The 23,276-nt window shown below is 35.3% G+C and overlaps 1 protein-coding gene across 1 annotated transcript in view; it reads right to left on the reverse strand.

The window, feature by feature from the left end:
• The window catches only part of RIPK2 (receptor interacting serine/threonine kinase 2), a 33,112-nt gene that overhangs the window by 3,442 nt on the left and 6,394 nt on the right, over positions 1-23,276 (reverse strand). The window contains exons 3-8 of the mRNA XM_046642142.1: positions 21,204-21,359; positions 12,789-12,946; positions 11,500-11,549; positions 10,558-10,719; positions 3,926-4,011; positions 1,211-1,300 (exon numbers count right to left, since the gene is read on the reverse strand). Of these exons, the coding sequence (XP_046498098.1) occupies positions 1,211-1,300; positions 3,926-4,011; positions 10,558-10,719; positions 11,500-11,549; positions 12,789-12,946; positions 21,204-21,359 (702 nt within the window). The remainder of the gene's footprint in view (positions 1-1,210; positions 1,301-3,925; positions 4,012-10,557; positions 10,720-11,499; positions 11,550-12,788; positions 12,947-21,203; positions 21,360-23,276) is intronic.

Genomic DNA, 23,276 nt, shown 5'->3' on the forward strand with positions numbered 1-23,276 from the left:
CGAATAACAACTAGGATATACAACTATGTACTGGGGCTTTGGGGAGGAAAAAAAAAAAGAGGAAGATTGGCAACAGATGTTAGCTCAGGGCCAGGCTTCCTCACCAAAAAGCATAATTTAAAAAAAAGTCATACAGCTTTAATTTCTAAATAGTTCTTGCTTTTGGCTTATGATAAATGAAGAATCAAAACTACTACAAATTATATCTGACTAAATTAAAGAAACACATATATAAAGTAACCAACAAAAATGAACTTTATTTATCAACTCTAATTGGAGAGAGAGGGCAATAATTAAATACTTTGGAAATCATTATTTTTTCAATATTTTCTACATTATCTCAGAGGCTCTGCCTAGTGGATGGGAAATTTGAAATCTGAAACTCTGGTTACCTATTGATTTAGAGCAAATGCCTATTCTCAATGCCTCAGGTTCCTTCAACATGAAGGGGCAGGAATCCATGAAAAAAGTAATATAGACCTTGGCTCCACTTCTAGCTCTGTCATGGAATTATTGACTAACTTTCGACAAGGCATTTAAACTCTCTGGCTCTCAAGTTCTTTTTCTGTAGTGTCTAACAATGTGCATGTATGGGCTCAAAGATCCAATGAAACAGTGTATATAAAGGTGATTCAAAAACTATGTTCTGTGCTTTAAGGTTCATTTTGAACATATTATTACTGAACATATGAATATGTTCAGATGAACATATAAATAATGAATATATATACATGAACATATATATTCTTAAAAGAAATGACTAATATGACATAAGTCTGAAAGAATGCTACTAAGGAAATCATTCTTTCTGGAGAGCCACAAAAATAGCATTTTCCTTTTATTAATCACTGTAAGAAATAAGAACAAGGCAGATATTATAGCTGTTTTATATTTGGATAAGAAGACACAAATATTGTGGCAGAACTGTAATCAATGATTTATTTAGTACTACCCTGTAACACCATTCATCATATAAAACAATGACAGGTATAGAAGTCAATGCCAAACAAAGAAGCAAGGACTGTGATTTGATGAGATGAACAATGAACTGAGAATCAGGAGAGCTGGATTTCAAGTTGGAGATTGCCATGGGCTACCTAACAAATCCTAGAACCCCCTGAACTTTAGTTTCCCATCTATAAAAGGAGTTAGACTAAATGATTTTTCATATTTTCTCACATTTTCAGTTTATCAATATAATTTGTTTTACCTCCTGTGGACCATGATTTACAGACAGGTTCAGAGATAACTCCATTTTCTTCTTGTCACATAAGTGAACAGTACTCGAAGCACTCTGTAACTGGAATGAATACATATATGAACTTTAATTGGAGGTGATCAGGAAATTATGAGTAAAATACAGTCTACTTAACATTTTTTTTATTTATGCAAAGTCAATGGAAAGAGAATGTAATCAGTTTGATGATATAGTATATAATTTACAGATAGAGACGGTGTAGAACAGGGACAATAACTTTAGAGACAGACTTTGAAACCCACCTCATATCAATTTGCTACCTCGAGCAAATTATTGATCTACCAAGTCTTCATCTTTAAAAACAGATCAATACCTACATGCAGGATTGTTCTAGTAATTAAGTGAGATAATAAATATAAAGTATTTGGTACAAACTAGGTACTTAATAAATTTTGGGGGTGTGTGTGTGTCTATTTATCCATAATTATTAAGCATTTGTTTTTATTTTAGGCACTGTGCTTAATAATAAGTACTAGTATTATTTTCATTTTATAGATAAGAAACCAGGGCTGGACTAAGTAAAGGAGGCAAGGTGCCCTAACGGAATGATGAGGGTCATGGAGCCAATCAGATCTGGGTTAGAATCATAGGATACCTAACTGTTGACCTTGGGTGTGAGACAATCTCAACTTACTTGTCTATAAACTGGGGATACGAATACCTGTTTTGGGGGCTAGCCCCGTGATCGAGTGGTTAAGTTTGCATGCTCTGCTTCGGTGGCCCAGGGTTTTGCCAGTTAGGATCCTGGGCGCGGACATGTCACTGCTCATCAGGCCATGTTGAGGTGGTGGCCCACATGCCACAACGAGAAGGACCCCAACTAAAATATACAACTAGGTACTGGGGGGATTTGGGGAGAAAAAGCAATTAAAAAAAAAAGACTGGCAACAGTTGTTAGTTCAGGTGCCAATCTTTAAAAAAAAAAAAGAATATCTATTTTGCAGGATTATTGTAAGGATGCTTAGAAGTAATATATACTCAAAGGCCCTAAGATTATTTAGTAAGCATTCAATAAATTTTAGCTGCTAAGCAGATGATTTACTTAAATGCTACACTTTTGTATTAAAACCATTAAGTGATTTACTCCTGTCTATAAAGCATGTTTGGATTAGTTACCATCACTATTGAGTGATTTAAAAACAAACCTATCAGTCTGCTGTTCTTCCCCAAACCAACATAATGCTAACTGCTCTGTGGAACTTTAGAAAATTGGTGGGTTCCACACCCAGCCCTCCAGAACCCATACTTATGACTGTCTGCTCCATTACAAGGGTAAGAAATTTAGGAGGAAAAAACTACTTATCATCTGTGTATGTAATCTATATCATCTATACTCTACGTCATGTATAAAATGGGGATGATATTCTTTACCTACTAGTTTCAAAGAATTTATATAAGGATTTAAAAAGAGAAAAAAGGAACTACAACAACTCTAAGTGAAAACAATAGCAACTTAAAAACACCAAAGAAAGTAATGCTATTATTAAATGGTATGGTTCTCTTCCATTTTATAACCAACAAAGCAAATTTTTCTACCCACTTTTGCTCAGAAGAAGAGAACACTGTGAGGAGAGAAAGGGAACTGAAAAGATAAAGCAAAAAGAAATGTTATCAGAAGGGTGTATCTACTAAGAAGTAGAGAAATTGGAAAGTTCTGGAAAACACTGTACCTACTCAGAAGTAAGGAAGTTAGTGATAAGTTATCAAAAGAAGTGAAACACAGTTTTTAGTTCCTTAAAAAACTCAGGCACTAATATTGCCACCATCAATTTTTACTTTGGTAAAGGGTAGTTGTTTCCTTTATGTGCTTCCCTTTTAAAGCAAAGGTATGTCAATAGATCCAATAAACCACAACAGGCCAGTAGCAATGCTATTTAGTGATAAGTAACTGTAGCTTATGCCTGTTTACTATCCAAGAGTTTGCATAATAACTAATGATTTTTATTATCACATCTCAAATGCAATTTAATGAAACCCAGCAAGAGCTAAACTATGCTTACTTTGCCCCTAAAGGACTGTAGGTGCTTCATAAACAACTTTTGATGATATTAAGAAAACCTTGCAGTAATAAGTCCCTTCAATTGTTCTGATCTACAAGAGCCAGAATGAGTAAACAAGACAACTGTTTTAAGTAATTCATATCAACTGCTACTTTGCTTTATGCAACATTGAGTGATTGAGTGGGAAAATGAAAAAATAAAAAAATACACGTTTTGGTCTCAATTATTAATAAAAATTCTACAACTTAACTTGGCAATAAATCTCAGAAAAGCCCAAGTACACTGAATAAAGAGAAGTGCAAGAGCCCTGACATCTATTACTCTGTATAAATTAAAACTTTAGGGAAATAAATGTAGATTAAAAAAACCCCTAGTGATTTAGGGCATTCAATTGTACACAATTGGCATTTGTTACACATTTTAAATTTACATTTGCTACATGGGAGTTCTTTGAAATCTGGAGGTGGCCATTTGAATGAAATGGAAAAGTTCTTTGGTGACAAAGGACAGACAGTATTCATAGTCTCTGGTAAACGCCCCTGCTCCAATACTATAGCCTACATCTGTGAAAAGTATATAGATAAAAACTAAATTAAACTAAAAATCTCCATGACTAATATATAATTGTTTGAAGTTCTAATTTCTAGCATTTCATTTAGCAATTTACCTTTGTTTTCTTTAGTTGAATAACAGCTTCAAGAAAGGTTATCTCTTCAAATGTTCTCAGAACTGGTTCAAGTTCTATTAAACATTCTACATAAGAAAAAAATACAATTTGAGTTCATATTGTTTCTAATCATTAAATTGAAAAATCTAAGTGCTAATATTTAACTGATAAGGCCCTAAGTCAATTTTCCCCCAAAATGATGACATTCAGCTGTCTTAAGAGCCTTTATTACAGGCACAAAGATAGACATATAGACAATGGAATAGAATTGAGAGTCTAAAAATAAACCCTTACAATTATGGTCAACTGCTTTTTGACAAATTTGCTAATGCAATTCAATGGGGAAAGAAGTGGATATTCACATGGCAACAGATAAATTTAGACTCTTACCCTCACATCACAAACAGAATTAACTCGAAATAGATCATACACCTAAATGTAAATATAGGAAAAAGTCTTCATGCCTTGGGTTAGGCAAAGAATTCTTAGATATGACATCACAAACAGGATCCATTAAAAAAAAAAAAACTTGATAATTGGACTTCAAAAAAACTGAAAACTTCTGCACTTCAAAAGAGGCTATTAAGAAAAATGAAGACAAGCCACAGACTGGGAGAACATTTTTGCATATCATGTAACTTCTAAAGGACTTATATGTAGAATATATAAAGAACTCTGACAACATAAGAAGACAAATAACCCAATTAAAAAAAGGGCAAAAGACTGAATTTTACCAAAGGAGATATACAAATGGCTAAAAAGCACATGAAAACATGTTTAACATCATTAGTCATTAGTAAATGCACATTAATACTACAATGAGATATCACTCCATACTCACTAAAATGGCTATAATTAAAAAAACAGACAATAACAAGTACTGACAGTGACATTGAGAAATTGAAAACCTCATGCATTGTTGGTAGGAATGTAACATGATGCAACTACTTCGGAAAACAGGTTGGCAGTTTCTTAGAAATGAAAGATAAATTTACCATATAACCCAGCAATTCCACTCATAGGTAGTTACCTAAGAAAAATGAAAACACGTGTTCACACAAAGACTTGCATATGAACAGTCATAGCAGCATTATTCATAATAGCCAACAAGTAGAAACAATCATAAATACTACCACTACTACAACAATAAATGAACTTGTTGTTCAAGGAAGATGCCAGGGCTCCAGAGATAAAAGTGAGTGTCATTAACATACAGATGGTATGTAAAACCACAGTTTGGACTGGATCATCTGGGAAGAGTGTATACATAGCAAAGTTAAGGACCCATATTAGAGCTCTGAGGCATTGAAACAGTCAGAAATTGAATAGAGGAAGAGAGAAAGAGATTGAGGGAGAGAGGATAGTAGTCTCTTGTGTCTTGGAAGCCATCAAAGGGAAAGTTCTAAGGAAGGAATTGCCAGTCATGTCTAATCTGCCAGGAGGTCAAGTAAGATAAGCAGGACCTTCCACCATCATCATTACTGGTAACCAGAACAAATGTAGTTTCAGTGGAGATATGAAAACAGAAGACTGACGTAAGTATGCTAAAAAATGAATTACAGGGAAAGAAATAGAGACCACAAGTATGGACAATTCCTACAAGGTATTTAGCTCTGAATGAGAGCAGAAAAATGAGGCAGTCGCTGAAGGATGTTATGGAGTCAAGATTTTTTTCCTAGATAAAGGTAGGAGATAATAATAGAACATATCTGTATGATAGTAGAATGATCCAGTAGACAGGCAGAGATTGGCAATGCAAGGGCTGAGAGAGAATATAAGGAACAGAATGCTGGAGAGGAGAATGGTATCCAGAACACGACTGACACTGTTTACATTTGTATATGTATGTGGACATTTTTTCTACTGTAAAAGAGATAAGGCAGGAAACATGGATACAAGCACAACTGGATCCGTAGATCTGGTAGTAGAACCAGGAGGGAGTTCCCTCTCATGGTTTCTATTTTCTTCATGTAGTGTGAGAACGGTGATCAGCTCAAAGGAAAGATAGAGCATGGGGTGTAGATTTAGGAAGAGAGGATAAAGTATAATGTGCATTACCTCAGTCTTCTCTTGCTAAGTTCAGAATCTTTTAAGAAAAGCCATAGAATAAAGATAGATGGTGATCAAAATGTCACCTCTGTTACTGATAAAGCTAACTGAGAATGTACCTTCAGATCTGGAGCCACTGGGCTTGATAATGCTTTACTCCTGCAAGTTGACAGCTATATTCACTGAGTCACAGGCCGCACCCAGCTTCCACATGGGGGAGTATAAAATGTCTGCATCCTTTAGACAGGCTGACTTCTAAAGGAAGAAGAAAACTGAGAGGGGACCAGATAAGCATGCTCAGTTTTTCTCCAAAATTAACAAACGAGGTAAGTCTGAGGAGAAATGACTAAGGAACAGATAGAAGCTGGAAACATTCCTCTGATACATTCCTTCTTGAGGATTGAAATGGAATTTCATCTTTGCTTTGGAAACATGAAAAATGGGACTTGCGTGCCTCCTCCAGCAGTACAAGATGATCATCTAAGACAGCAATTCTCAAACTTTTAGGTCTCAGCACTCTTCAAAATTATTGAGTACCCCAAAGAGCTTTTGTATATGTGGATCATAGCTATTGATATTTACTACATTAGAAATTAAAACTGAGAAAAATTTAAAACATAAGAGTATATGAGAACGAATTCCATTATTTGTTGGAACAATGATATCATCACACCTTATTTAGCCTCTGGAAAAATCCACTATATACTCTTGAGAGGATGATGGTAAAAAGGGAAAATAATATTTATTATTTTGAAAACAATTTTGATTTTGTGAACCTCTTATAAGAGTCTCAGGGACCAATCCCCCAACCCCACCCCACACCTTAAGAACAGTTGATCTATCAGAATGGAACAATAGATGTATCTGAGAAGCATAATAGAATTGCTAAGTAGTATTTAGTGCCAGTTTTGGCCATTAATTTAAAGAGAAACCAGTGACTTCCCCTTCTGGCCAAGATGGAGTTAACAATGACCGATTTATCCTCCTGCCTGAAACAACCAAAAAAGCCAGACAAAATATATGCAACAGTGGTTTTCAAGACACTGGATATCAGGGAACAAAGGACAGCAATCGTTGAGACGGGAAACAAACGAGGTGAGCCTTACGACTGCCCAGGCTCACTGCCTTGAGAGTTTCTAGCATTCTACAGTTTCCCACAGAGAGAAGGAAGTGAGGTAGAGCCTGGTGGACACTCCGAGTTGAGGAGACGGGGCTGAGAGTGTGGGTAGACAAAGGCAGAGAGACTTCATCGGACAGAGTACCAGAGAGGAGAGAGGTGTACAGAGGGAGAACTCTAGAGATCCGCAGAGGGTTCCTCTCAAGTATTCAGCAGTACTGATCAATGGAGGGTGGAGAAGTCAGTAAGCCAAAGGCCAAAGTCTTCAATGAACAATAGGGAAAAACCATTAAGCTTGTAGGGAAGCAAGTATTGCCTAATGGCATGATCTTTAAAAGAGCTAGAAATTTTAGAGAATGGAGAAGAAGAAACTATTTGGAAGGGGCATTGGAGACAAAGAAAATATATACCCTCCCACATGGTTATGGGAAATAGATAAAATGTGAATCCACTATTTTAGCAACTTTTGATTTTTTAAATATAATGCTGATGAGTATAGGACATAAATTTTGAATGGAAAATATATTTCCTCGTTTTTTTAGTTGAAATGAAGATTCCCGGTCTGTGGCTTGTCTTATTTTTTCTTAACAGTAGCTTTCGACATGCAAAAGTTTTCAATTTTTTTGAAGTCCAACTATCAAGTTTTTTAAATTTTAAAACACTTTTATTATATAAGTAATACAAATAAACAAAAACTGAAATATTGAAGAAAGACAAAGTCATCCATTTACTGCCCTGCCATCCTATTATAACTACAGTAGTTTGCCATCTTTTTATTTATATGCTTGGTATATTATTTACAGCTATGATCATACCCATTTAGACATTTTTGTACCTTGCTTTTTTACTAAATATTTTCTCATGTTTTTCATTATATCCATTACTAATTTTTAATGAATACATAATGTACCATTCATTGGCTATATATATCTGTTTACTATTTCCAGACCAGGCAAACTATGGCTCTGCATTTGTAAGTAAAGTTTTATTGGAACACAGCCATGCCCATTTATTTACATGGTTATTTTTATACTACAAACTGCAGAGTCGAAAAAGTGTGAGAGAGACTAGGGCCTGCAAAGCCTAAAATATTTCCTTTCTGGCCCTTTACAGAAAAAGTTCGCAGATCCCTGACTTAAACTTTTAAGTGATTTATAATTTGGGCTATTACAAGTAATGCCACTTGGAACATCTTTGTGCATATAATTTTTTGTACTTTAGGCAACTTAATTGGGAGGTATTAACAAAAGTAGAATAACTGAGTCTACTTAATAAAGATGTTTTCAAGGCTGACACTGTCCCCCACTGTCTCTCTTGTAACATTCTAGCTATGATATAATAAGAGTGGTGGTAATAAGAATGGAAAGGATGGCCCAGTACTCCTGTAGGTAGCACTTCTCTGGTCCCTATTAATCTAGATATGTATTTTTATACTCTGGATGAGCATATTTTTAGTTTTGATTTAAAGTTAACCAAAAAGGGAAGTAACAGTAATTGCAACATGAAAACCAATTGAAAGAAATCTTTTACTTTCTACTGGGGCTGAAAAAGCAGACTGAAGTAAACTCTCCAGGTGTCAAGGTGTATGCAATGCCATTCCAGGCTAGCTGTAGTGGCCATAATGCAATGGGAGGGCTGAGTAAGGGAAGGAGGTGGCAGTCTCAACAGTCTAGTAGTGGCAGCAGTGAACAATGAGGCAGCTGTGGGTGCAGGATGACAGAAGAAACACACGTGCTCCATCCCTTTGAACACATCCTAGGCATAACCTTGTATACAACTGTAATTAAACTGTCTCTAGATAAGAAATTTCTAGAGCAACTACCCTAAATTTTTTAACAGAAAAACATTCTTCCATCTTGGAAAACTTTATTCTTCAAAAAGAAAACTTACGGATTATGACCAGCTGAGTCAACCCTGACTAGCTCTGAGATAAAAGATGAAGCAGGCTCATAGGTCTCAAATCCAATCTTGAATGAATAAAGCAAGTATCAGGAAGTATAGGTGTCATCTTCTAAGAGAAATATTCTTACAATTTTCGAGATGCCTTCAAGATCTCCCTTATCTGTTATGGCTGAGGGAAGCACTGATGGCTGTGGGCACCACAGTCTGTAACCCTTCTCCTTCTATCTCAGTACTGACAAGGCAGATGAGCTGGAGATCGGGTAATCCCACACAGTTTACTTCATGCCAACTTTTACTCTCCATGAGGCCCAGGTAAATCAAGAATGCTATATAAACTTGGGTGGCATCTCCTATATCTAATTCCATTATTTCTAAATACTTAGGGTGGGTGCCCATCCAGGCATCTTCGGGGGCCCATGAGTGGGCACTGCTGCCACCGCTGCCTAAGCCCAGACTGCTGCAGCTTGGGGTGGGCTTGGGGTCACTGTGCTCCTCCACGCCAGGCCATGCTGCACCCAATTATCAATTTTTTTAAGGATCTTGTTTCTGATGTCATATCTATGAACTCTCTGCCTAACCCAAGGTCATGAAGATTTTCTCCTATTTTGCATTGAGACGATGATCCGTTCTACCTCTGAAATAAATCTTAATTCTGTCTAATTCTTCTACTCTAGGATTACCACCTTAACTAGAAAACTCCTGCCAAGAGTCTCCTAGCTGGTCTCTTTGCTTCCACTCTTGCTCCAAACAATTTTCCACATAGCAGCAAGAGTGATTTCTCCTAAACTTAAATTAGATCATGGCATTTCCCTGCAAAACACAATTTAATGGCTTTCCATTGTACTTGGAATAAAAATCAAACCTTTTATAATAGCCAACAGCCTCTTCTACCTCTCCAGTCTCACCTCATATTATTCTCTTCCTTGCTCACTATATCCCAGCTCACAGGACTTCTTTTTGTGTGTTGCAAATACCAAACTTTCCTCTTCTAGCTTCAGGGTCTTTCCCTTGCTGTTTTCTCTGCCTGAAATACTCCTGTACTTTTTGAATGGCTGGCTCCTTTTCAAGCTTAAAATTTCAGCTCAAACATTTGTTTCTAAGTAAAGGGCTTTCCTCCCCTCCTTTAACTACTCTATTATCTTGCTTATTTCCTTAAAGGACTTCCACAATTTATAACTTGTTCATTTATTTGTTTTTTCCCTGTCTTCTCAACTTGAACGTGAGCTCCAGGAATTTAGCAACTTAGACTGTCTTGTTCACTACTCTGTTCCCAGTGCTCCCCACAGTATGTAGCACATGGTAGGTGTTCAATAAATACTTGTTGAATACATGAATGGAATTATTACTCATATCAGATGATTTCTCTTTTCTGTTAGGAATTCTCAAATCTGCTCTAGAAGCAGTTACCCTCTTATAAAAGCTATGAATAACAAGAGTGAAGAGAATTAAAAAAACAACTTCGAGTCTCTCATCTAACTTGTGTAATCTTTCAAGGAATATTTTATTCACAGTATACACACTATTTTTGTAATTCAAAAAGTCCAGATTAAAATTGTACACTCACTTAAGAATGATGGTCTTTCATCTGGATTTTGTGCCCATCCACTTTCTATCAGAGAGATCATAAGTGCTCGATGAGGTATATCAAATGGCAAACTTTCTTCATTAGTGTCAGGTCGATGTCCTTGTGACACACTATACATAATCTGCAAAGGATTGGTGACTTCTGTCAAAACAAATATATTTCCTTCATTAGAAATATTTTATGATTCAATATATTAAATACAGTCTAAACCCACCCAAATGAAAATGAAGGAATCTTAGAAATAATTCATTACCCCCCTTTTGTTAAAGGAATATATATATCCCAGCCACTGCCAGATCTGTCTGCTTCCTGTGGGAGGAGTTTATATCCTCATCTTATTAATTTTGGCTTAGCCAAGTGATTTGATTTTGTCAATGGAATGTGAGTAGAGCAGAACTTAGCAGAGCCAGAAGGGCCATAGCAACTAATATCTAATGTTAATAAGAAACAAATGTTTCTTTTGTAAGCTATTGAGGTTTTTTGTTACACAGCAAACTGACTAATACAAACCTTAAAATAATGTTATCAGAAAATTTAAAAATTATTCTTGTTTGTCAGTCATTTTGGAAGGAGAACTAATTAAAATTTCATATAAAGAGTTTCATAGCTGGAATGAATCTCAGAAATAGCATTCAAAATTCTCATTTTACAGATGCAAAAGATGAGGACTCAAGATTTAGAGGCTTGATCATAGAACTAATTACTGTCAGAGTAAGAATTAGAATCTACATCTTTATGATCCTTAATCAAGTACACTTTCCAAGATACAGTGGATTCACAATTGATAAACTGTTGGTTTTACAGTGTGTTTGCCACAAAATGAATGGTAGGCAGATTTAAAATAAGATGAGCTTTAGATAGTTCTGAGTGTGGCCTACCAACATGATGTTATCTAGAATAAGGAAATCAAAGTACACTTACCTTCAAAAGGCTGTTTTCTGGATAAGACTTCCCATGTGATAACTGCATAGCTGTTTAAGATAAAAAAATATATATATAGTACATTATAAACTAACTTGAATAATAATCTAAAATAGCACTAAATTTAAGAGCTGACTGTGGAGACACCATTTTTTGTTTCTGGTAAGGAATATTCGCCCTAAGCTAACATCCATTGCCAATCTTCCTTGTTTTTTCTTTTTTTTTGCTCGAGTAAGATTAGTCCTGAGCTAGCATCTGTGTCAATCTTCCTCTATTTTGTATGTGAGATGCCTCCACAACATGGCTGATGAGTGGAGTAGATACACACCCGAGATCCGAACTCACGAACTTGGGCTGCCGAAGTGGAGCCTGCGGAACTTTAACCACTTGGCCATGGGGCTGGCCCCTGGAGACACCATTTTTGAAAGTGTTAAGGTAGTGGAATGCTGTATAAAGAATCACCATATACAGCCAAGATGATGAATGTTCATATACAGTTTTGTTTTGAAAGGGAATTAACCCTAAATTGAAAAAATAGAAATTACTGCAATAAAAATGAAGTTAGGGGCCAGCCTGGTGGCGCAGTGGTTAAGTTTGCACGTTCTGCTTCTCGGCGGCCTGGGGTTTGCTGGTTTGGATCCTGGGTGCCAACATGGCACTGCTTGGCACACCATGCTGTGGTAGGCGTCCCATACATCAAGTAGAGGAAGATGGGCATAAATGTTAGCTCAGGGCCAGGCTTCCTCAGCAAAAAGAGGAGGACTGGCAGTAGTTAGCTCAGGGCTAATCTTCCTCAAAAAAAAAAAAAAAAAGAAGAAGAAGAAGAAGTTATATGCAAGGCCAACTTGTTGAGGATAATTTAATCACTCTTGGAGACTTAGATAAGCTGTGCCCTCTAATGACATAATTTTATTTTTCACAATAAATAAATAAAGAGCAATAAAAAAAATTGTCTTATGTAGCCCTATTCTACTGAATTTTTTCTGGTGTGAGTACTACCGCCTTTGGTAGTATTATGTGTTAGGCACACTGTTTCCCTCCCTCCATCAAAGTCACATATGATAAAAACTCTAAGTATTACACTATAAATTTCTTCAAGGATATAACAGTGGCTTAGAGTAAGGCATCTTTAATTTGAAAAATATTAGTCACTCTGGTCTTTAATTTATTTTCACCATACTTATGGGAGAAGAATAAAAATCACATTTTAAAATGTAGCTTCAAAATTCTGATTGATTAATCTTGTTTTTTCAGACAAGTTAACTCTGAGCAAAGGTAACATACTATACCTATATATATCATGCTTGACACTGGCCCTTGATTTTTGTCCAGGTTCATAGTTTTCAGGTGGCATATAGATAATTGTCCCTCCTTCTGGCGCAGATTTACTACTTCGTGACTGTGAGAGGGACATCATGCGCCATTTTGATAAACCAAAATCTGCAATCTATAAGGGAAAAGAATAAATAATTGAATTTAAAAATATTCTCTTTAAAAAAATCCAAGAATTGACTGTCTTTTTTATACGCGTTGTATTTAGATATGAGACCAGAGGATATATCATATATATTAATACTTTATCTCTCTATATTCCACCAGTTTCTTAACAAATTGGATTCCATAGTGTTGAGCGAATAACTCTAGAAGCAATACATACTGATTTAAAGTTTAGCATGTTATTACAAATTTTAAAAGGGAGACTAAATTTCGAAAAATTAAAGAGGGGTATTTTTTGCCTTATAATTTGAATGAGTGTATACACTGAACACTACTTTATATGACCAGCAGCTGTATAGCATGTGCTCTTCAAATTCACCTACACCTCACAGAACTGCTAAACTACTCATATCTCTTATGATTGTCACTGAGTATTGTTTAAAACTCAGGTGTTTTTGTTGCTTGGAAAGATTCACCCTGAGGTAACATCTGTTGCCAATCTTCCTTTCTCTCTTTTTTCCCCTCTCCCCAAAGCCCCAGTACATAGCTGTATATTCTAGCTGTAGGTCCTTCTAGTTCTTCTGTGTGAGCCACCACCACAGCATGGCTACTGACAGATGAGTGGTGTGGTTCTGCAACCAGGAGAGATGAGAGGTGTGGCTCTACCTGGGCTGCCAAAGCAAAGAGTGCTGAAGTTTAACCACCAGGCCATCATCAGGGCTGGCCAAACAACTCAGGTTAAATGTTCTTATTTATAATGCCCTAAAAATAGAATCCTTAAATTCTGAAATAAGCAAAATCCCAATATAGTAAGCTCATTATTATATCGTTTATGTCTACCACTAAAAGCATCATATCTGTTGGCAACAGTATAGTTAGTATATAAAGTCTATTTACATCCATAACAATGAGGGCCTAAAGAATTATCAGTGACAAACATCCTGTACTTTTGATATGTCCTTTATAGTTTTACTTCACTTGTAAATCTTGTGCAGATGTTATACAATATTTTAACTCTCTAAATATTAAAAAGGTTCCTTATTTAAAAAAAAACAGAAGATAAAATGTAAGAATAGAATAATATTTAGTGGACAAAAGAGTATTGGAAAACTTTAAAGACATTTAATTTAAATTACTTGGACCTTTACACTGTATAATTTCTAAGTCAACAGAGTGGAATGAGTTCCATATAGTACACTACGTGTATTTCAATTATTTAACTCTCATATCTTTACTAGTTTTAACAGAAGAAATTTGTTTAGTGTATAGATGAATTTGAGATAAAAAAAATTATGGCCCCACTCCAAAAAGGGAGAGAGTGGACTATATGAATCTTTCATACATTATTATAATAAAAAGGTACATCTAAGTAAAAAAAATTAGAAAAGACCAACAGAAAACATGGTGCCAGGACATGAAGAGCTAAGCTGGATTGACTTTAAAAGGCAATACAGCATGTGGTTCAGAACATGGGTTCTGGAGCCTAGATTATTTAGATTCATCTTCCAATTCTACCACTTAATTAGCTGGGTGACCTTGAGCAAGTTTTTAAATTTCTCTGTGCCTCAGACTGACCATCTGTAAAGTGGGGATAATAACAGTATTTATATCATAGGGCTGTATTGAGAAAATTAAATGAGTTATTCTAAGCAAAGCACTCAGAACATCTGGTACATAATAAGTGATCTAGATGTGTCACTACTATTAATGTTTTGTATACAGGAATAAATCTCTAAAGGTTGCTCTTATTCATACAATACCAACAAGGACAGTGTGAAGTTTCAGGGCCTTGATCACTTTTGGGTGGTAGTAAGACTCTAGAGACTGCATATCCCACTTACTCCTACTTGGCATTGAAAGCTCTATTCCTCCCACCCACCCTCTAAAAGCAAAATCAGTATTCTGGTTGCACATTTGCCAGGATAATAAGCATTAGTATAATAAATAAAGTTTATTCTTGTCCCACAGTGAAAAATCCTAAAAAAAACTTGGGGTGTGATCTCATCTTATGCCTGAACCACAATTTACTGTTGGAGAAAACGTATTCCTGAGCTTGCTTCCTTATGTGCTCCTCTTACTTCACCTAAGATCTTCATCTTTGCATTTTCAAACCTAGCCTAAACACCTTAACCACAATTTCCTCTATTTGATGATATAATTTGGCTTTTATGTGGAACCATACTTCTCCCCCTCTTCTATTAAAAACAATATCGTATACAAAAGACATGATTCATTAAATCTGTATCTTCAATAGAAGGAAAAAAGTGAAGAACATGAGGGGAGGAATAAGAATTCCATGATTTCTTGAGGATCTTGATAAATTTATCATTCAACAATAAAGACAAGAGGATAGGAACTTTTCCATTCTAGACAAGATCTTAACATGCATTTTAAAGGTAAAAGCTTTCTTTTTAATAAAAAAGATGGTAAAAAAATCAGAGGAAATTAAAATGCACTACTCATCAAAGACATCCATAATCCTATCACCCTACTAGAATAGCTACTTTCATTTACATGTATTATCCATACTGTAAAACTATCCAGTTATCATCAGGAAAAAGCTAAGAAGAGTAACCTCTAAATATTCTGGTTTTCTCACAAAACTGACAATAGCAGAGAAAGTAAATATGGTACATAAAAATATTTTCCAAGAAGTTTATCACAGGTTCATTTGTATCTAAGATGCACTAATGGACACTTGATTGACAAATAACCAAATTGAATGTATTCTTTCTAAAGGAGAAAAGTCTCAAATGATCTTTAATTGGTAGTAAATATTTTTCGTTTAGATACTATGTTTCTGGTTAGCATTCCAGCAAGAAAAATTACTTCAAAAACCTGTAGCAAGGTGTGAATTTCCATTTAATTTCATTAAGTATTTTTAAGGATGTTTTGTGCTTTATTTAAAGAACCTTCCAAGAAGACAGGTAGATCAAATAATCCTTACTTTTTCATGCATCACTGATAAACTCTGACTTTTCTTTTTTGGTGAGGAAGATCTGCCCTGAGGTAACATCCCTTGTCAATCCTCCTCTTTTGTTTGGTTGAGGAAGATTAGCCTTGAGCTAATATTTATGCCAATCTTCCTCTACTTTGTATGTGGGATGCCGCCACAGCATGGCTGATGAGTGGAGTAGGTCTGCACCTGGGATCTGAACCTGTGAACCCAGGCTGCTGAAGTGGAGCATGCAGAACTTTAACCACTCAGCCACAGGGCCAGCCTGAACTTTGACTTTTTTGTCCCCCCCATGAACATTAGTTTTTATTCTCTGGTTAAATGTACACACAATTCCTAGGCATGACTTTTAAGGATAATTTCTTCAAATAATTTATCATTACAATTGAAAATAACCTTTGTTTACACAGATAACAACAAATTTAAAGTTTTAAAAACAGCCACCCCAAATTTTACAACAGTTAAAATTATAGTTAAAGAAACTAATAATTCTTCCTTTTATTTTCCTGACAAAAGCATTCCTGAAATAAATTGTGATAAAGCAAATTGATTTAAAAATAATAACGAAGCTTTAATTTGTGGTTTGTGCATGTACTGCTGGAACAGTCATTCTGCTGCTGGCTTGAAAGGCATATCAACCACAAAGGCATAGGAGTATCCAAAATATATGATAGCAGAGATTTAGGGCTGCTGCCTGGGCATGCTGAACTTTGACTTTTAAGGGACATTTATAAAGTAAAAAGGGGAGATACATGGGATGCATATAAAAGAGTATTGCTAATTTATAAGAATAGTACCTGTATGTGCTAAAATTAATAAGAATTACAAAAAATACACAAAACCAGGCTATTTTAAATTCTATTCATATAAAAGAAAGACCAAGGGTACCCTGTTGACAAATGAAAAAGAGAAAGTAGGGATCATCACCTATTACTTTGCTTCTGTTTTCTTTATCAATAATAATTTCTGGACTGAGATAAAGAAAATGAGGTTAAAAGGTTTATAAAGTGTCAGTCTCAGGTTATTTTATATGTATTTCAGGTTATTGAGAATACTTGCAAATACCTTCTTGGTGCTATGAGTGTTCTTTGTGGGATAGAATGGAGAGGTACTATAGGATATCAGAAAAGTAAATGTCATTCTTATTTTTAAAAAGAAAAACAAATGTTGATTTTGAAAATCTATATACTGGTAGGAGATTATCCTTAATTCCCGGTTAAAAAAATTTAGAAAATTTTATAGAAGGGATACTTTATGAGTAAATAATGAAAGAACCAGCAAGAATTGATGAAAAACAAATTATATTAGATCAGTGGTCAATTTCAGACCTCATGCGCTATATCCCAAGCACAATGCCTAGCACACCATAATTGTTCCACAAATACTTACTGAATAAAGGAATGACTGACTTCATTTCTTTTTTGACAGTTAATTACTATTGCAAAAGAGTAAATGTAAAAACAGTTTGCATATTATAAAACATTTTGCAGTACTTTAATAATAACATACTTGACTATAAAGACAACAGGTCTATCTGGTATATATAGAAGATCTGGAATTCATTTATTTGTTCATTCAACAAATATTTATTGAATGCTTCCACATGGCATGTGCTGAGCATGTGGCAGTTAATAAACTAGACTAAATTTCTGTCTTCATGGAGCTTATATGCTAACTGGGGGAGATGGTCAATAAACATATTAATAAAACAATGTCATGTGTTATGGTGAAAAATACTATGAAGAAGCATACATCAAAGTATGAGGATAAAGAAGAACTGGGTGGGTGGTCACGGAAAGCCACTCTGATAATGAGACTGAAGAAGGTGAGGAAAGTAAGCTGTGAGGATATCTGGGAAAGCAGCCAAGCAAGGACTCTCATATATTCTTATGGACAAAATGGAAGTAATATTCTTTTAGAAGTATTCAAAGCAAACTGTATGATTATTCTCCAATACTGCTGATTAACGAAAGGACTGATAGTGACCTGGAGAGAGGTTCTCAGCACCACGTGGCAGCTGTGATCTGAGCTCTCTACTGGTTAACATTTAATCATGACTTGAAAATACAAAAAACTAGCTGTTTAAATTTTAGGATGACACAAGGCGAGAAGAGAAAGTTACAACCTTGGACTACAGAAATAATGTTCAAAACGGTGTTAAGAGGCTGAAGTGATCAACCAAATCTAACAAGATAACATTTGCTGATGTCCAGAAAGTATTCTGTAAAGTACATGATAAGGAGATGTGGCTTAAGCAACAATACATGAAAAAAACCCCTCTCAGGGCTTTTTGTTGACACTAGCCCCATTTGAATGTTGTGATATGGCTGCCCCCCAAAAGTTGATGAATTATCAAGGAAATATTAAGAAAGGTATTTAGGACCATTGAATTCTACATTTATCAGACCATATCAAGAATATTTTATTCAGTTTTGAGGATCAAAATTTAAAAGAGGGTTGGCCCCGTGGAAGAGTGGTTAAATGTCCATGCTCTGCTTTGGTGGCCCAGGGTTTCGCTGGTTCAGATCCTGGAGGTGGACATGACACCGCTCACCAGGCCATGCTGAGGCGGCATCCCGCATGCTGCAACCAGAGGCACTCACAACTAGAATATACAACGATGTACTGGGGGGCTTTGGGGAGAAGAAAAAATAAAAATAAATAAAAAAAAGATTGGCAACAGAGGTTAGCTCAGGTGCCAATCTTAAAAAAAAAAAAAAATTTAAAAGAGACTTAAACACAGATGCATCTAGATAGCACCTGGGAATAAAACCCATGTAATAAGGAAATTAGCTGAAGGAACTAAGGATGTTTAGCAGGGAAAAGAACAAAACACAAGTGTACGTGAGGGGCAGGGGGATTTTGGCTATCTTCTAATATTGAAAGGGCTGTCACGTGGAAGTAAAATTGGACTTAGTTTATCACGAAGAAAAGACAGAGGACCAACGGGTGGAAGCAACACGGAAGGATTTTTAACTGATCACATTAAGAAAGTGTCACAGTCATTTAAGTATGGATGTTAAGACTCCCCTGTCATAGGATAACTGCCCTGGGAGACGGGGGATAGTTGCAGTGAGGATTGAGGGGACTAGCTCTCCATTAAGGTACTGCTACTTGTATGGTTCTCTAATTGATGTTATAGATGAGTGTCTCTTTTTATTAATACTGAAGCAGCAGCTTGCTTCCATCTCTCTTCCTCTCCCATTTTACTCTAGGGAGAGGAAGAGTCTTCAATAAAGATTCATTTTTTCATTGAACTTCTCTCATATTTTTTGGTATTAATTTATCTATTGTTCCACTTCCCTATTACTTATTTGAACATTGTTTGATATTTATAATAATTATGTATATTATTATAGTAAGTGTAGCAAAATAATATATAAAAATTGAGTGAGTTGCATTTAGTATTAATTACTTTTTATTTTTACTTTTTATTTCCTGTCATCAGTTAGATATAGGGGAATTGTGAAATCACTACTACATCTGGTGCCTTTAGGTACCTACATCTTATATTTTATATAAAAATTAATTCAAAATAATACAATTAAAAACAATAAAATAATAAAATTAAAAACATAAAACTATAAAACCTTTAGAAGAAAATTTTCAATATTGACGGCTTGGTAAACAGTTCTTAGACATGACAGCTAAAGTATGATCATAAAAGAAAAAAAGTTGCATTTCATCAAAATTAAAACTTTTGTTTTGGGGTGGGCCTTGTGGCCGAATGGTTAACTTTGCGTGCTCCGCTACGATGGCCCAGGGTTTCTCTGGTTTGGATCCTGGGCACAGACATGGCACCACTCATCAGGCCACGCTGAGGTGGTGTCCCACGTACTACAACTAGAAGTACCCACAATTAAAATATACAACTATATACTGGGAGGACTTGGGGAGAAAAGCAGAAAGAAAAAAAAAAAGAAGACTGGCAACAGTTCTTAGCTTAGGTGCCTATCTTTAAAAAAAAAAAAACAAAAAAAAACTTCTGTTCTGTGAAAAACCCTGTTAAAAATATGAAAAGAACAAACTAAGGACTGGGAGAAAATATTTGCAAACTACATGTCTGAGGAAGGACTCATATCTATAAAATATATACAACTCTCCAACTCCAACAGTAAAAAACTCAAAGAATCCAATTAGAACATGGGCTTAAGACATGAAGAGCCATTTCACCGAAAAGGATATATAGATGGCAAATGGGAGCACATGAGGTGTTCAAAAACATTAACCATTAGGAAAACGTAAAGTAAGACCATGATGAGATGATATTATACATTTATTAGAACAGTTAAAATAAAAAACTGTGATAATACAAAACATGGTGAGGATGTGCAAAAGCTGGGTCTATCATACATTGCTGGTGGAATATAAAAACAGTATAGCCACTCTGGAAAATAGGTGGGTAGTTTCTTAAAAAACTAAACATACCCTTATCATTTAACCTAGCATTGCATTCTTTGGTATTTATCACAGAGTAACGAAAACTTAAGTTTATTCAAAAAGTTGCACGGGTTTGTTCATAAAAGCTTTATTGTAATGGCCAAAGACTAGAAATAATCAAAATGTTCCTCAATATGGGTGAATGGTTAAACAACTGGGGCACACCCATAGCATGGAATATTATTCAGCAATAAAAAAAGGAACCAATTATTGATGCAAGCAACAACTTGGACGGATCTCAAAGGCAGTATGCCAAGTGAACAAAGCCAATCTCAAATATCACATACTGTATGATTCCATTTACAACGCAGAATTCTTAAAATGACATTACAGAGATGGAAAACAGATTAGTGATTTTCAGAGATCAGGGATGGTGGAAGGGAAGAAGCGGTTGTGACCATAAAGGAGTAGCATGAGTGATATCTTTGTGATGATAGAGTAGTGCTGTATCTTGATTGCTGTGGTGGTTACATAAATTTATACATGTGATAAAGTGACACAGAACTACATACATGCATTGTATCAATGTCAAATTCTTGGTCTTGAAAATTGTACTGTAATTATGTGCGATAGAATTATTGGTGGAAACTAACTGAAGGGTACATGAGACGTCTTTGTATTATCTTTGCAACTTCCTGTGAATCTATATTCTTCCAGTGAATCTTGTATTTTGTACTATAATTCTATCTATCCATGTGGTCCGGGAATAGCTAAGCCACTGCAGCACGAAGAAGGGACACTGAAAACAAGAATTACGGGCTACGGAAAAGGGGGAGATATTAAGTTGGCTAGGTGGAAGAAATAACTACACAGTCTTTTTAAAGCTATTAATCACAAGGAAGCAAATAAACTTTGTTTTTAAAGTAATTACCTTAACATGAAATTCATTATCCAATAAGATATTTTGAGTCTTCAAATCATGATGAAGTAAAGGAGGATTCATATTGTGCAGGTAATTTACACCCAGTGCAATTTCATGTAGGATGCGAAATCTCAACGGCCAAGCAACATCAGGATATTCAGTTTTCTTTATACATATGGAAATAAACAAACCCGAAATCAGTGGCCAAATTTCATTAAATTTCCACTTAGGAAATTAAATATTCCAAGAGGAAATACAGTAGAAACTAAGGTCAAAACACAAGCTCATTTTTATTACATAGTTATCAATTTGATATTAACATCCTTCTATCTTATTTTCTTCACTTTTTATAAGAAATAATAACTTTATAGTACTGATATTTCCTTTTAGTTTATACTGGCAATGCAACTACATGGTGTTGAGTCTTTTTTCTTCAGTTGACCGAGTTTTCCATTATTTTTCATCTGTATAATACCCAGACACATATACCTATACTCATATCCATCTCCCCGTTCTACGGCTCATATCCAGAAACTTGTGCGTACACATACACACACACAATTTGCTTCTAGTACATACCAAACCATTCATTCAAAATTTATATTTTAATTTTCCTATTAATACCCCACTTTCTTATAATAATCATTGCATCAATTAAAAATTATGACCATTATATTTATTGAGTAAGCATTAATATCTTGTACTTTTAACCATATACTTAATTTACTTACATTCCAGCTGGAAAAATTAGCCTTTGGGGGTTTTGTTTTTGTGAAGGAGACAAAGATCAACTTCATTTCGAAAGTGTATATAATATAGACATATATAAAACATGATGTTTTATATGTATATATTTTTGGTGAGGAAGATTATCCCTGAGCTAACATCTGTGCCAATCTTCCTCTATTTTGCATAGGGGACGCTGCCACAGCATGGCTTGACGAGTGGTGTGTAGTCAGTGCCTGGGATGTGAACTCCTGAACCCCAGGCCGCTGAGGTGGAGCACGTGAACTTAACCACTACACCACCAGGCCGGCCCCATGTTTTATATTTCTTAGTACTTACAAGTGATAGTCATCTGAACTTTTGTAAAATAAAGGTTTTCTGAACATAAAAGTTAATGCAGCTTCCCAGGAGAATGAATATTCTCAGAACAATAAGATAATCTGGGAAGATCTGACAGCCAATCATCAAGGCACCATGTCACTGGATACCTTTTTCCATATGATATGAAAAAGTATGCTTCTAATGAAAGCTCACAACTGTTCTTGAGAATTTTTTCTGCAAATGGATCAGCTTATAGTTCAGTGATCAATCCAGCAAGGGAGTGGCTCAAAATACTTTGTGTTTACATTGTATTTTGATTTTTTTCAACTATCTTTTGTGAGGTTGAAAGAGGGTGCTACAAGATAAATCCCACCCTAATAATGCAATACAGGAAACCAAAGGAAACACATAACACTAATTTTGACCATTACTTCCTCTGGTATATACAGACCCCCGTCCATCTGTAAAAAGGTAACTTTTTCTGAAAATTATGTAATTTAAAGGGGTAATGAGGCCTCTCTGCAGTAGAGTGTTATTTGGAAGTTTTTGACGAAGGTAAAGAAGTGCCCATTCTATATTTTATAATTACTTCTAGGAGTTAGCAATTCCCCTGAAGCAGGCTCTAAAACTTCTGTGGGCTGCAAATTTGGGTGCCAGCGTACCTACCGGAGTGCTGGAGTATGGGAAGAAAATGTTATAATTTCTATTATATTCATTTTTCAAAAAAAAAACCAAACTATGCTTAATTAATATTTGTATCTTGATTGCTGTGGTGATTACACAAATCTTATACATTGACACTAGTTACTTTACTCCATCTTTGCTTCAGATGGTCACATAATAAATAGAATGTGATGTATCCACTCTCCCTTGATCACTTACAGAACACTGTGATGTATCAGAATTTAGATGCATCCAGCAATTGGTTTGTACAGATATTACCCAGTTTTAACTAACCCAACCCTCACTAAATAAACTGAGTGGTTTAAAAAGATTTCTCAAGAGAAACTGTAGGTTGGAGATAACATTAATAAT

This window comes from Equus quagga, chromosome 16 (assembly GCF_021613505.1).
Source record: "Equus quagga isolate Etosha38 chromosome 16, UCLA_HA_Equagga_1.0, whole genome shotgun sequence".
NCBI lineage: Eukaryota > Metazoa > Chordata > Mammalia > Perissodactyla > Equidae > Equus > Equus quagga.